At 39.4% G+C, this 15,000-nt stretch overlaps 2 protein-coding genes across 9 annotated transcripts in view; one reads left to right on the top strand and one right to left on the bottom strand.

Annotated features, from left to right (window-relative positions):
* The window catches only part of eps8l3a (EPS8 signaling adaptor L3a), a 23,615-nt gene extending 14,989 nt beyond the window's left edge, over positions 1 to 8,626 (top strand). Inside the window, exons 15-19 of the mRNA XM_079592989.1 lie at positions 5,355 to 5,386; positions 5,464 to 5,560; positions 7,016 to 7,101; positions 8,337 to 8,469; positions 8,551 to 8,626. Coding sequence (XP_079449115.1) covers positions 5,355 to 5,386; positions 5,464 to 5,560; positions 7,016 to 7,101; positions 8,337 to 8,469; positions 8,551 to 8,580 — 378 coding nt within the window. The 3' untranslated portion in view covers positions 8,581 to 8,626. The remainder of the gene's footprint in view (positions 1 to 5,354; positions 5,387 to 5,463; positions 5,561 to 7,015; positions 7,102 to 8,336; positions 8,470 to 8,550) is intronic.
* Positions 8,627 to 9,060: 434 nt separating this feature from the next.
* Positions 9,061 to 15,000, bottom strand: part of ampd2a (adenosine monophosphate deaminase 2a) — a 41,803-nt gene continuing 35,863 nt past the window's right edge. For 7 of the 8 annotated variants that reach the window (XM_079593188.1, XM_079593189.1, XM_079593186.1 and 4 more), the window contains 4 exons: positions 14,928 to 15,000; positions 14,460 to 14,633; positions 11,768 to 11,878; positions 9,061 to 11,613 (listed from right to left, as the gene is read on the bottom strand). The exon at positions 14,928 to 15,000 is cut by the window's right edge and continues 48 nt beyond it. In XM_079593188.1, coding sequence (XP_079449314.1) covers positions 11,368 to 11,613; positions 11,768 to 11,878; positions 14,460 to 14,633; positions 14,928 to 15,000 — 604 coding nt within the window. In that variant the 3' untranslated portion in view covers positions 9,061 to 11,367. The remainder of the gene's footprint in view (positions 11,614 to 11,767; positions 11,879 to 14,459; positions 14,634 to 14,927) is intronic. The other variant, XM_079593190.1, reaches the window with a different exon arrangement.

Below are 15,000 nucleotides of genomic sequence, written 5' to 3'. Positions count from 1 at the left end.
ACCCCAGCGCCAGAACCGGAAGTGACGGGCGGAGTTATTGACAATGAGACAAGCAATACAAGTCTACAATAACTACAAATTAATTTAATATATATTCCTACTGGAGATGCCCGAATGTTTTGTTCAAATATTTGACTTGCTGTATCCACATTATAATAGATATAGGATCTACAGATGTACTCTGCAGTGTCAAGGTCCAGCACACTTCTGAATGATTGTGACAGTTTTCATAATTAATTTAACAATGGTATGTGTCACTTTACAATAGTTTGTGGCATTTTCTCTCATGCTAGTTTACAATTATTTGAAATACCTGATTGGTAAGTGTCAATTTGTGGTGCACAAACAACATACTCCTGCTTGTAAGTAGCCTACCACTTTAATAAGAACATTTTACTAAAATAGCGAAATAGTTTCTATATTCTTGTATAGTTACAAATGTAAGAAAAAATGATGTGGACGTCGAAGATCTCAAAAATGAAGTTTATTACAGCAAAGTAGTGGCAAGGTACACAGAAGCACCTTGGGTTCACCGGTGTCAGAATGAACCCAGATCATCCAAATCTCAAACCTTTTATCCTAATACAGTTTACAACTCTTAATGTAAATTAAGTTGCTCTTATTGTGACAGCTGTGGTCTGTATGTTAATGAAGTTGAGACACCCCCTTGTCTGAGAAGATTCTCTGTGTCCCATTCCCATTCTACAATTGATTACCATTTGTTCAGGATATGATCAACCCAAATGGTCAACTCTAAATGTAAATGAAATCAGAACAGCAAATGGTTTAGGTGATACAATCTATCTGAAGTGATAACATCTTTGATCTTCTGTTAGAACGGTCAAATGCTTAAGGTGACAAGCTATTTGAAGTCCCTGTAATCAAAATGGTGGTTGGTTGCCCTCTGTGATGCTATTTATTTACATATTACTGAGATTGGATGTAATTGTCTCTATATGATAATTAAGCTCTTTTAAGTGAAGCAACATTCTGATATAAATGTATATATTGGAGTGGAAGTTGGATCGGGGCAGACTATAATTTCTTACAGACCCCCCTGTGATGCTCTTGGCCCAAAAGAAGCATCAAAACCACTCCCTTTTCATATATAACACCTCCCTTTCCTGGTGGGCAGGTGCCTCAGTGGCGGCGTAGCCCTGCCTTAGGTTGTTCCCTTATGGCCATCGGAGAATCTTACCCGTCTTTGGGATCTACGCCTCCTGCACACCGAGTTATGGCTCTACTTCACTTGAGCAAAATTATCATAGTTTGTGATAATGAAATTTACTTTTTTTTTTTTCTTTCTTTTTTTACCGAGGTAACCAAGAACCATTATATCCACTTGGAACATTCAATATTGATCATGGAATTATCTATAATCTAACAATAATCTAATGTTTAAACAGAATACATAACATAATGCATTGGCAAATAATAAGAAAGATACATACACATACAGCCGTTTTAACGGTTACATTCCAAATTAAACCAGAATAGGCCACATCTCCATCATGCATTTGTTTAGCAAAAATCTTGTCTTTCTTCAAGGCCTTGTTGGGCTCTCACAATGTCAAATGTTCAGTGGTGTTCTCATCAGTGATGTTAGCATATTGTTTAGTTTTGATAACTCAAATAATCAACAATCAATAGACAATAGTGTGTGTGTGTGTGTGTGTGTGTTATTTTGTGTCCGTGTGTGTCCGTGTGTGTGTGTGTGTGTGTGTCATTTTGTGTCCATGTGTGTGTGTGTTTCATTTTGTGTCCGTGTGTGTGTCCGTGTGTGTGTCCGTGTGTGTGTCCGTGTGTGTGTCCGTGTGTGTGTCCGTGTCCGTGTGTGTGTGTGTGTGTGTGTCATTTTGTGTCCGTGTGTGTGTGTGTCATTTTGTGTCCATGTGTGTGTCATTTTTATCAGTGTGGACATCCTTTATCCACTTGTTTTCCCTCTATGTGGAGAAACTGCTGTCCGTAGTCTCTGAAACGGTTTGTTTCTGAAATCTCCTCTTGTTTCACTTCCCATTGTCCATTTTTCTTTTTTTTCTCTTTTTTTTTTTTCTTTTTTTTTTTTTTCTTGGACCATTCTTCTAGAAGAAGCAGGCACTGGTGTTGTTCAAGTCTGTGCCTCTTCATCAGTTCATTACATCCTAACTTTTAGGCCTGGAGTTCTGGATCTTGCAGGTCTGGATATCTCTATTCTTTTTTTTTTCTTGAGAAAATCCCCTGGCTCCACTTCCTTCTCGTCCTTCAAACGACCAGATCACCTTTCTCCAGGAGGTTACACATTTCAGACAAACATCTTGATGCTTATATCTGAAACCATAATCAAAAGAAGAGGTTGCCCCCCTTTCCCCCACAAGCATCTTTTCACATTCAAACATCAAAATCACAGAAGTTTCATCTCGAAACATCAAACATCAGTAATGTCTCAAAAAATAATTTCAAAATTAATGTCATTTAAACAATTATTATGAATTTCAACTACATATCAACGCTAATAAAACATGCTTCATAAGGAATCACCCCCCTTTTGATAGTAGCTAAACCATTTTCTAAAATATGTTACTATCATAAAAACTCATTCTAATTTGCATCAGCATGTGCTTGTGACTGAGTCATGTTGCTCGTGCAGTGATATATTTGACAAGTTGTGAATTAATTCTTCATTATTTCCTTTCAACAGTGCTAACTGGGTTTCTAAATTGCCTATTTTCTCAAGCAAACCACGATAGCCCACTCATATGGTTTATCAACAATATTTTCTATTCCATCAAACAATCCCTGAGAACCGTGTTTAGCGATGTATTTAACAATAATTTCTTCCATTTAAAAGTTATATCTGGCTTTACAATAACTTGTGTATTCACCACGTCTGATTTAAATGACTGCGTTATCTAGATGCTTTAAGATATTCGTTAGTCAATTTATTCCCAGATTGTATGCAAATGAACACAACCAGCACACTGAGCGAACCTTCTAAACCTAATCAAAGTCACAGTCCTTAGGACCTTAAATTTTACACAAAATCGTTTTGGGAAAAAAAAAATAAAAATTAAAAACAACACTGTCACAGTACGTCGGACACAACCGCATTACGTCGGGTTCTTGTGTTTTTTTCATTTATTTATTTATTTTCCTTAAAACAGCTTGATAAATCCCAGTACTTCGACCATAAACAAATTATATCAAAAAACTAACACTGTCACAGTACGTCGGACATAACCACACTACGTCGGGTTTTTATGTTATTTTCTTAAAACAGTCTGCTTATCATTACTTCTGGCATAAACAATATAAAAAATTAACACTGTCACAGTACGTCGGACAACCACACTACGTCGGGTTTTTATGTTATTTTCTTAAAACAGTATTGCTTATCAGTACTTCGGGTTCAAACAATATTTATAAATTTTAAAACAATGCCACAGTACGTCGGGCAAAACCACACTGCTTCGGGTTCTTTGTTTTAAACTTCACAAAGTCACGGCACATCAGACTCACTAGTCTAGCCTATGCTATAACACACAATAGTTGTGAAATAATTCTGTGACCACACTGCGTCGGGTCTATTCAACTACTTTAGAATTTCCTCAGAATCATTACAACAATCAGTTTCAAGTACGTTAGAAACCTACACATTTGTTTCAGTTACTTTAGAAACAACCAATCTAATATAACTCTGCCACCACACTACTTCGGGTTATTCAGTTACTTTAGAATCTTAACAGAATTATAAGAGACCAACACCAAGTTTCAGTTACTTTAGAAACTTTACACTTAAGCACTTTGTTTCAATTACTTTAGAAACAACAATTCCAATACAAGTTTGCCACCACACTGCTTCGGGCTTATTCAGTTACGTTAGAATCTTAAACAAAATTGTACGGAATAGGCTTAAAACTCCTCCTGCTAATACTGAATAAACCAAATTCGATCTCTTCTGTCCTTAATTTTTCTTTTCTAGATTCTTTTAAAACGAGGAATTCCTTGACAAAAACAGCATAAATGAAAGAAAACAGCTTTTTCTTACCTTTTCTCTTCTTTGTTGGAAATCCGTCGACTGAGCTGGCTCGCCAATGTAAGAAAAAATGATGTGGACGTCGAAGATCTCAAAAATGAAGTTTATTACAGCAAAGTAGTGGCAAGGTACACAGAAGCACCTTGGGTTCACCGGCGTCAGAATGAACCCAGATCATCCAAATCTCAAACCTTTTATCCTAATACAGTTTACAACTCTTAATGTAAATTAAGTTGCTCTTATTGTGACAGCTGTGGTCTGTATGTTAATGAAGTTGAGACACCCCCTTGTCTGAGAAGATTCTCTGTGTCCCATTCCCATTCTACAATTGATTACCATTTGTTCAGGATATGATCAACCCAAATGGTCAACTCTAAATGTAAATGAAATCAGAACAGCAAATGGTTTAGGTGATACAATCTATCTGAAGTGATAACATCTTTGATCTTCTGTTAGAACGGTCAAATGCTTAAGGTGACAAGCTATTTGAAGTCCCTGTAATCAAAATGGTGGTTGGTTGCCCTCTGTGATGCTATTTATTTACATATTACTGAGATTGGATGTAATTGTCTCTATATGATAATTAAGCTCTTTTAAGTGAAGCAACATTCTGATATAAATGTATATATTGGAGTGGAAGTTGGATCGGGGCAGACTATAATTTCTTACACAAATGACAGCTTAACTGTCCTATATACAAATAGAAATAAATGTGTTATCATAACAACTGTATTTACAATATGTAGGTAATACATTGTCAAAATTATTATTAAAAAAGAACCATAGTAAATATAAATGCATACAACGGACCACGATATTAAAAATATGGTGAAGCCCAATGTTTCTGTACCTTAATGTATCATTATAACATACGTATAAAGTATGACGTTTCGTGTCTAAGCAAATTACGCTCTAAAACGTTAGGTGGCGTTACTCGGTTTATAACGTAAGCTCCGCCCCTCACTTCCGGTTCTGGCGCTGGTGTTAGAACGTAAGCTCCGCCCCTTACTTCCGGTTCTGGCGCTGGGGTTCTGAAACTGGTGGTGCTGCGGGTCTGCAGCTGGATACTATAGCGAGTAACACTGGACGATGTATGACGTAGCGTAAGCTTTCTCGCGCGGTCCAAAGCACTTTTATCATGGGTGGAGGCGCTTTGACGGACTTCCAAAAATACAGCCATTGATTCCCATTATAAAGCTTGGAAGAGCAGGACATTTATTAATATAACTCAGATGTAAATCATGGGCTAATGTTCATTTTTGGGTGAACTGTCTCTTTAATTACGTGAGAAACATTTCATTGAGATGCTTTAATAGTTTATTGCTTCTGTTTCTTTGTGTAGAGCAACAGAATAGCAGAGGAACCTCAGGGAAGGTACCGGTATACTCCAGTACTGTAGTGTAGGAGATCTGCTGCTGTATTTTGAGTGTGTAACGGTGTGTGTTTTGCAGTTTAGAGGAGTTGCCGGTGAGCTACATGCGAGCGGTGTTTGACTTCTCCGCGCGTAACGCTCGTGAGCTCACCATCAGTAAAGGTGAAGAACTGCAGGTGAGCGACTGCACACACGCACACACACGCACACGCACACACACACGCGCACACACACACGCGCACACACACACACACACACACACACACACACACACACACACACACACACACACACACACACAAAGAGATTTTGAGATTTATGAACTGATTTAGTGTCTAACTTTTTAACCCCTTATCAAGCGCCCCCCTTTTTTTTTTAATAGACATGAAAATGCACATGACGAACTTAAATGGTTGTAGTTCAAGAATGCTGTGGAATATAGATGTAAGATTGATCTTGTTTTAAAGAAGACACTTGGCAGATTGTTGAAGTAAAATAAAGTTAAACAAAAAAAAAGTTATAGAAGTTTGAGTTTATTAAAATGTACAACGTAAAAAATGTAATTATTCATATTTTATATAAAATATATATTTTGTATAAAGTTGTGTTTCAAATGTTAGGTTGATATCTCTTGAAATAAGCGTTCAGTGAGATTTAGTTTGGGCGCAGTACCACACTTCTCCACTAGTGGACATCACTGCCCTTATAAGGGCGCCTCCATTTCCATATGTGGTTTGAGTCTGAACCATTATTTTTACAATTTTCATACAATTTATGAAGTAGACATCCTATTCAGAAGTAGTGTTGGAAGTTTGGCAGATTTAGAGATGAATTCAACCTCTAAGAAACACAAAAGATCACGTATGTGCATTATAGCTCGCTGCACATCACTAATGCTGAATCTATTATTATTATCTTTATATTTAAAACATTTTCAGAGCTTTTTTTCTAGAAGAATTGAACGGATGCTATCTTATGAACTCTTGGCATGAAAACAAACTGAGGTTTCTACCATTCTTTCATGATTTTTCATGTTCATCACTATTTCAAAATAAAGGTCTGAACACGCCTTAGGAGTATGAACATATTCTTGTTGCAAATTGATAAATTACGGCTCCTCTGTAATGTATTTTAAAATTCAGTCACCAAAACTGAAAACTAGAGATTGTAAGCTTTTTAAATGATATATAGTTTGTCAAGATTGGTTTAGGTTTAGTATAGGATATTACTGTTGTAAATATGTAATGGCTGATGCCAATATAAAGGGCTAACTTTATCTGGACAATAACTGTATTCTAGATCTGCTGTAAAGCCTGAACTCTCTGTTACTGTAACCTCCTGTGATCACTGTAAAGCTGCTGTGAAACTCTCTACTGTTAAAGCGCTGTATAGATGAAGCTGACTTGACTCTGTAATAACTTGTGTTGTAGTTGTTGGACATGTCTAAGAAGTGGTGGAAGGTGAAGAATCAGAGCGGTCAGGTCGGCTTCGTCCCCAACAACATGCTTCAGCTTCCCCAGCAGGAGGACAAGCCTGTACGTACCCGTGTGTGTGTGTGTGTGTGTGTGTGTGTACTCCTGCTGATCTGATTTACATGTTCACAGTCCTAACCTTCCCCTCATGACCCGCAGGACACTCCATCTGCACCAGGCCTCACCAGGAAATCCCGTCCGGAGGAGGTCCGGGTCTGGCTCGAGCACAAGGGCTTCAGTAAAATGTGAGGACAATGTGTTAGCGTACTGCACAGTATATACTGTATACGGTTTAACAAACAGATAGTGTGTGAAACTAGTATGCGAAACAATAACCATTTGAAGCTATTAAGAACCTTAATAGAAGCTATTAAGACAGTATGTTGCACTGTCACATGACCTTATTAAGGTGCATATGTTTAGTTCATTGACCCAATTTGCATATTGGATAAAACAATTGGCATGTTTAATCAAATTTGGTGTAAAAAATGTCTTAGCTTTGGTCAGCCTGAGGAAATAATGAGTCAAAACCTAAACATTTTTGTAAATCACGACGCCTCCTGGTGGCACACGACATTTAGAAAAATGTAGATAGCCTAATCTGGGTATTAAAGTACAGAATACAGTACACTCAGTGTTTCTAAATTGGCGGGTCGCAAGACCGTTTGGAATTGGTCGCGGAGTGTGTCAAAGACACAACAACAAAAATCTGATAAGTCTTTTATTTAGCGGGAAAGCGGTTTCTGTCAGACGCAGTTTAAGTAGAGCGAGTGTCTGCGGGCAGGTTACATGTCGTCAGACTGTGTGTCCGTGATTATTCTGAGGTTATTTTCGTAACGAAATAAAAAGTCTCTCACCTCAGAAACACTGCGTGCTGTCCTGCCAGACGCGACTGTGCTCGCGCGCGCCCTGTATATCATAACGAGCAACAACAAGATCTTAAAAAACCGATTAAATTACGAGCATTCAACGTCGTATTTACGTTTTCAATTAGTAAGTCATGAAATGGCCAAAAAGTACGTTGTGTGTTATCTAGGAAGGATTGCATCCATAGGCATGTTTATTCCGTCTAACTTCACCAGGATCAGTGTGCATATGTTTTACTAATAGTTCATGTTATTATTGTATTTACAATGGTAACTGTAGTTTCCAGAATACCATTTTATTTTCACTTATTTAGCTTTTTTTTTATGACTGTGGTGGTTCATAACATGCTAACTTTAATGCTAGTTTGGGGTTGCTATTTTAATAGCCTCATTACGATCATTCTTACAGTGTATGTGTGTGTTAAAAGGGACGGTACCTCTGTGCATGTCAACCATTTTTGAGAACTAAATTTGACTAAAAGCTTTGGGTCGCGGCTTAATGACCATGGGAACATGTGACCAAACCGCGTTGAGAACCGCTAGCATGCTAGTTTGTCGATCTGAACTCAGATGTCACATAATAAAGTGCTTGTGTTAAACTCTGTGTGTGTCAGTACGGTCCGGTGTTTAGGCGGCGTCACCGGCTCCATGCTGCTGGGAATGACACGCGAGGAGCTCAAGACTGTTTGTCCCGAGGAGGGCGGACGAGTTTTCTACCAGCTGCAGAACGTCAAATCGGCCATTGCGGTGAGGTCATCGTTACACACGTGATGTCATAGTGAAGAATGTGATGTCATATTCACACAACGTCATATTCCCTCTCTCCAGGTGGCCAGTGAAGTGAGACCAATGATCTGAGGCCGCTAACTTCCTGTCGACCGACACACACACACACACACTCGCTCTCTCTCTCTCTCTCTCACACACACACACACACACACTCACTCTCTCTCTCTCTCACACACACACACTCGCTCTCTCTCTCACACACACACACTCGCTCTCACACACACACACTCACTCTCTCTCTCACACACACACACTCGCTCTCTCTCTCACACACACACTCGCTCTCTCTCTCTCACACACACACACACACTTGCGCGCTCGCTCTCTCTCTCTCTCTCTCACACACACAGACACAAACACTCGCTCTCTCTCTCTCACTCACACACACACACTCGCTCTCTCTCTCACACACACACACTGAAGCTGTTAATGAATGCTGAAGGACGCTGGATTTTAAAGTCATATTTATTGGTGTTCAGAGCTGGTTTTGAAGATTTTGAAGGTTTTGTATTATCACTGTTTGATGCAAAGAAGCGCAGGAACCCAGAGGAGACTGAATGCACACATGCTTTATTGATATGAACAAAATACTCTCATCTGATCAGTGCTGCTGTAGACTAACATTCTCATTCACAAAAAATAAAGATATACATATATATATTTGTAGTATTACTTGTGATCATTTGCTCTCTAGCATGTGGAACCTCATGCTTTGCTCTGTATCTGCTCGATTAGCATGCTAGTTTCTACAGATCGTGCTGTTTTTCATCTCATGATTTGTGCGATTTATTAGTGGGAAAATCACTATATTGTGTGAAGATTAACAGTCAGTTTAATGTTCAACTAAAACTACCGAACACATGCCGGATCTGAAAACACGTCAGTCGTGGAACTAGCGATGAACTGTCGGGCATAATGTGTATCTAGTGTACGAGGAGATCTACGTAAGCTACCTTCATACAGACGTGTGAACTTCCCAGCGATTAGCGTACAGGAGGTTTAGGGATAGAAAAATACTGTTCGTTTTTGGCTCAACGGCGCCTCCTGCAGGACCGGAGGACGTTCGTAACACACACGTGAACAGTTCGGCCATCAGAGAAAATATATCCTTCACATTGATAAAGAAATTAAACAGTTTATAGAAACGAGAGACTAAAAGACATGTTCACAGTAAGTTGCGATCAAAGCCAAACCTTCAAAATAAACGTAGCTAAAGTAAAAGGCACGTGAGGGAGCTGTGATGTCATCACGGGCTCGTGACGGAGGGATGATGTCATCACGGGCTCGTGACGGAGGGATGATGACACAAACACTCGTGCTCGTTGCATTATATTGATGCACAGATGAAAGGTCTCTAAACATGCACTGGAATGAGATCTACACTGACGTCGGGAATGTCACTTTGGTCCTGATGCTGTGGCGTTCTTTAGTGTGAATGTGGTCATGGCTTCTCTAGCGTGCTGATTGGACAGGCAAGATTGTGGGTGGGGTCATGGCTCATTTCTAGCGTGCTGATTGGACAGGCGAGCGTGTGGGCGGGGTCATTGCTTCTCTAGCGTGCTGATTGGACAGGCAAGATTGTGGGTGGGGTCATGGCTCATTTCTAGCGTGCTGATTGGACAGACGAGTGTGGGCGGGGCTGTGGCTCGTCTAGTGTGCTGATTGGAAAGGCAAGAGTGGGCGGGGTCATGTCTTTAGTGTGCTGATTAGATAGGTGAGCGTGTGGGCGGGGTCATGGCTTATATAGTGTGCTGATTGGACAGGTGAGCGTGTGGGCGGGGTCATGGCTTCTCTAGTGTGCTGATTGGACAGGCGAGCGTGTGGGCGGGGTCATGGCTTCTCTAGTGTGCTGATTGGACAGGTGAGCGTGTGGGCGGGGTCATGGTTTCTCTAGTGTGCTGATTGGACAGGTGAGCGTGTGGGCGGGGTCATGGATTCTCTAGTGTGCTGATTGGACAGGCGATCATGTGGGCGGGGTCATGGCTTCTCTAGCGTGCTGATTGGACAGGCAAGATTGTGGGTGGGGTCATGGCTCATTTCTAGCGTGCTGATTGGACAGGCGAGCGTGTGGGCGGGGTCATTGCTTCTCTAGCGTGCTGATTGGACAGGCAAGATTGTGGGTGGGGTCATGGCTCATTTCTAGCGTGCTGATTGGACAGACGAGTGTGGGCGGGGCTGTGGCTCGTCTAGTGTGCTGATTGGAAAGGCAAGAGTGGGTGGGGTCATGTCTTTAGTGTGCTGATTAGATAGGTGAGCGTGTGGGCGGGGTCATGGCTTATATAGTGTGCTGATTGGACAGGTGAGCGTGTGGGCGGGGTCATGGCTTCTCTAGTGTGCTGATTGGACAGGCGAGCGTGTGGGCGGGGTCATGGCTTCTCTAGTGTGCTGATTAGACAGGCGAGCATGTGGGCGGGGTCATGGCTTCTCTAGTGTGCTGATTGGACAGGCGAGCGTGTGGGCGGGGTCATGGCTTCTCTAGTGTGCTGATTGGACAGGTGAGCGTGTGGGCGGGGTCATGGCTTCTCTAGTGTGCTGATTGGACAGGCGATCATGTGGGCGGGGTCATGGCTTCTCTAGTGTGCTGATTGGACAGGCGAGCATGTGGGCGGGGTCATGGCTTCTGTAGTGTGCTGATTGGACAGGCGAGCATGTGGGCGGGGTCATGGCTTCTCTAGTGTGCTGATTGGACAGGCGAGCATGTGGGTGGGGTCATGGCTTCTCTAGTGTGCTGATTGGACAGGCGAGCATGTGGGCGGGGTCATGGCTTCTCTAGTGTGCTGATTGGACAGGCGAGCGTGTGGGCGGGGTCATGGCTTCTCTAGTGTGCTGATTGGACAGGCGAGCATGTGGGCGGGGTCATGGCTTCTCTAGTGTGCTGATTGGCGGGGCTGTGGATTGGCTGGGCGTGAAGGACAGCATGTCCTCCTCCTCCTCGATGCGGTCCAGCTCCTGCGTTCGGACGGCCTGCGTGATGAGGTGAAGTTCTTCGCACAGTGTCTCGTGACGGTACGCCACGCGGATGTCGGGGACGTTTGTGCGCCGAATGTCGTTACTGATCGTACCCTCTTTGTTGTAGTCGGGACCCAGCCAATAACCTTTAGCCTGAGACAGACGGATATAATAGATGAGGACAAAATTATACTCTCCACAGAAATGTTCATTATCCTTGGTAACCTTTCTATATATACGGTGTGTATATATATATATATATATATATATATGTGTGTGTGTGTATCTTTGTGTGTGTGTTTGTTACCCTGTGTGAGAAGCCGCTCATTAACACACTGTTTCTGGCCAGTTCACACATGTCACATGAGCTCAGTTTCCACACTTGAGCAGCGATGCTATACTCCTCCATCAGAGGCTCCTGCAACACACACACACACAGTCATGCAAAACAGACAAATACATTAATACTAGGGGTGTAACGATACCCTCATGTCACAATTCGATACATATCACGATACACGATACAGAAGAAAGTTAACACTTACTTTACCAAAAAAATATATAGTCATTTTTTATTATGGTTTAACTGAAGTCAGAAGCAAGTACATTGGTCAATAAAGTGAGATTGAATGCATAAAAATAGTTATGAGATGTTTGCATAGTATTCGGATTCTGCATTTCACTGATTTTATTCATTTTGAGGAATATTGGAAAAAATTTTGTGCAAGTGAGATCAGTAAATGCACACTCACATTTAGTCTAGAACTACAATAACCATCATGTTTACGCACACACACACACACACACACACCTCTTCACTTCGATTTCTCTCAACATGAGGACAGGAGAGCTGTCAGTCAATGGGTTAAAGTTAATTCGGTTACTTATTTGAAAAAGTAACTCAGATATTTTGTTGTAAATTTTAAAAGTAATGCGTTACTTGTACCTTGAAAAAGTCATCTGATTACATAACTCGAGTCACTTGTAAAAGTAATCTGATTACATAACTCAAGTTACTTGAAAAAGTAATCTGATTACATAACTCAAGTTACTTGTAAAAGTAATCTGATTACATAACTCAAGTTACTTGAAAAAGTAATCTGATTACATAACTCAATATACTTGTAAAAGTAATCTGATTACATAACTCAAGTTACTTGAAAAAGTAATCTGATTACATAACTCAAGTTACTTGTAAAAGTAATCTGATTACATAACTCAATATACTTGTAAAAGTAATCTGATTACATAACTCAAGTTACTTGAAAAAGTAATCTGATTACATAACTCAAGTTACTTGTAAAAGTAATCTGATTACATAACTCAATATACTTGTAAAAGTAATCTGATTACATAACTCAAGTTACTTGTAAAAGTAATCTGATTACATAACTCAATATACTTGTAAAAGTAATCTGATTACATAACTCAAGTTACTTGAAAAAGTAATCTGATTACATAACTCAAGTTACTTGTAAAAGTAATCTGATTACATAACTCAATATACTTGTAAAAGTAATCTGATTACATAACTCAAGTTACTTGTAAAAGTAATCTGATTACATAACTCAAGTTACTTGAAAAAGTAATCTGATTACATAACTCAAGTTACTTGTAAAAGTAATCTGATTACATAACTCAATATACTTGTAAAAGTAATCTGATTACATAACTCAAGTTACTTGAAAAAGTAATCTGATTACATAACTCAAGTTACTTGTAAAAGTAATCTGATTACATAACTCAATATACTTGTAAAAGTAATCTGATTACATAACTCAAGTTACTTGTAAAAGTAATCTGATTACATAACTCAATATACTTGTAAAAGTAATCTGATTACATAACTCAAGTTACTTGAAAAAGTAATCTGATTACATAACTCAAGTTACTTGTAAAAGTAATCTGATTACATAACTCAATATACTTGTAAAAGTAATCTGATTACATAACTCAAGTTACTTGAAAAAGTAATCTGATTACATAACTCAAGTTACTTGTAAAAGTAATCTGATTACATAACTCAATATACTTGTAAAAGTAATCTGATTACATAACTAGTTACTTGTAAAAGTAATCTGATTACATAACTCAATATACTTGTAAAAGTAATCTGATTACATAACTCAAGTTACTTGTAAAAGTAATCTGATTACATAACTCAAGTTACTTGTAAAAGTAATCTGATTACATAACTCAAGTTACTTGAAAAAGTAATCTGATTACATAACTCAAGTTACTTGTAAAAGTAATCTGATTACATAACTCAAGTTACTTGAAAAAGTAATCTGATTACATAACTCAAGTTACTTGTAAAAGTAATCTGATTACATAACTCAATATACTTGTAAAAGTCATCTGATTACATAACTCAAGTTACTTGTAAAAGTAATCTGATTACATAACTAGTTACTTGTAAAAGTAATCTGATTACATAACGAGTTACTTGTAAAAGTAATCTGATTACATAACTCGTTACTTGTAACAGTAATCTGATTACATAACTTGTTACTTGTAACAGTAATCTGATTACATAACTCGAGTTACTTGTAAAAGTAATCTGATTACATAACTCGAGTTACTTGTAACAGTAATCTGATTACATAACTCGTTACTTGTAACAGTAATCTGATTACATAACTCGAGTTACTTGTAAAAGTAATCTGATTACATAACTCGTTACTTGTAACAGTAATCTGATTACATAACTTGTTACTTGTAACAGTAATCTGATTACATAACTCGAGTTACTTGTAAAAGTAATCTGATTACATAACTCGAGTTACTTGTAACAGTAATCTGATTACATAACTCGTTACTTGTAACAGTAATCTGATTACATAACTCGTTACTTGTAACAGTAATCTGATTACATAACTCGAGTTACTTGTAACAGTAATCTGATTACATAACTCGTTACTTGTAACAGTAATCTGATTACATAACTCGAGTTACTTGTAATGAGTTCCCCTGAACACTGGGGTCCAGTGGGATCTGACCTTGGTGAAGTGGAACTGCAGCGGGTCGTCGGTGGACAGCGACACCATCAGGCCGCGGGACAGATACTCGGGCAGAGGGTTCCGGTGGTAACTCAGGAACAGACTGTTGTTGCTGAGCGGAGACATGGCGATGCCCACCTGAGCCAGATAGTACAGGTACTGCAGGACCGGAGCCTACGACACACACAGGTGAATCTCTACTGCTTTCTGTTTGATGATTCTGTCCAGTGTGTTTGTTTATAACCTGTGCAAAATACTGAAAACTGACGATTCTTAAAGAAATGACTCTTATGAAGCGGTTCTTTTAGTGAATCAAATCCACACAACACAGGCAGTGTTCAGATTTCTGGACTAATGATTGTAAAGATGGTTCTTTTAGTGAATGAAACGCACACAGCACAACCAGTGTAGTCTATCTGATTCCTGAACAAATGACTCTTTCGATTCACACTCTTCTCATTCACATACCTTCCTGAGCAGCAGTCCGTGTGAGATATTTTCTGACAGGATGAATCCAGACACCAGGTGATGAATAGGCCCC

This window comes from Phoxinus phoxinus, assembly GCF_949152265.1.
Source record: "Phoxinus phoxinus genome assembly, chromosome: 20".
NCBI lineage: Eukaryota > Metazoa > Chordata > Actinopteri > Cypriniformes > Leuciscidae > Phoxinus > Phoxinus phoxinus.
The sequence above is the reverse complement of the archived record's forward strand: the minus strand, read 5'-3'. Positions and strand labels throughout refer to the sequence as shown.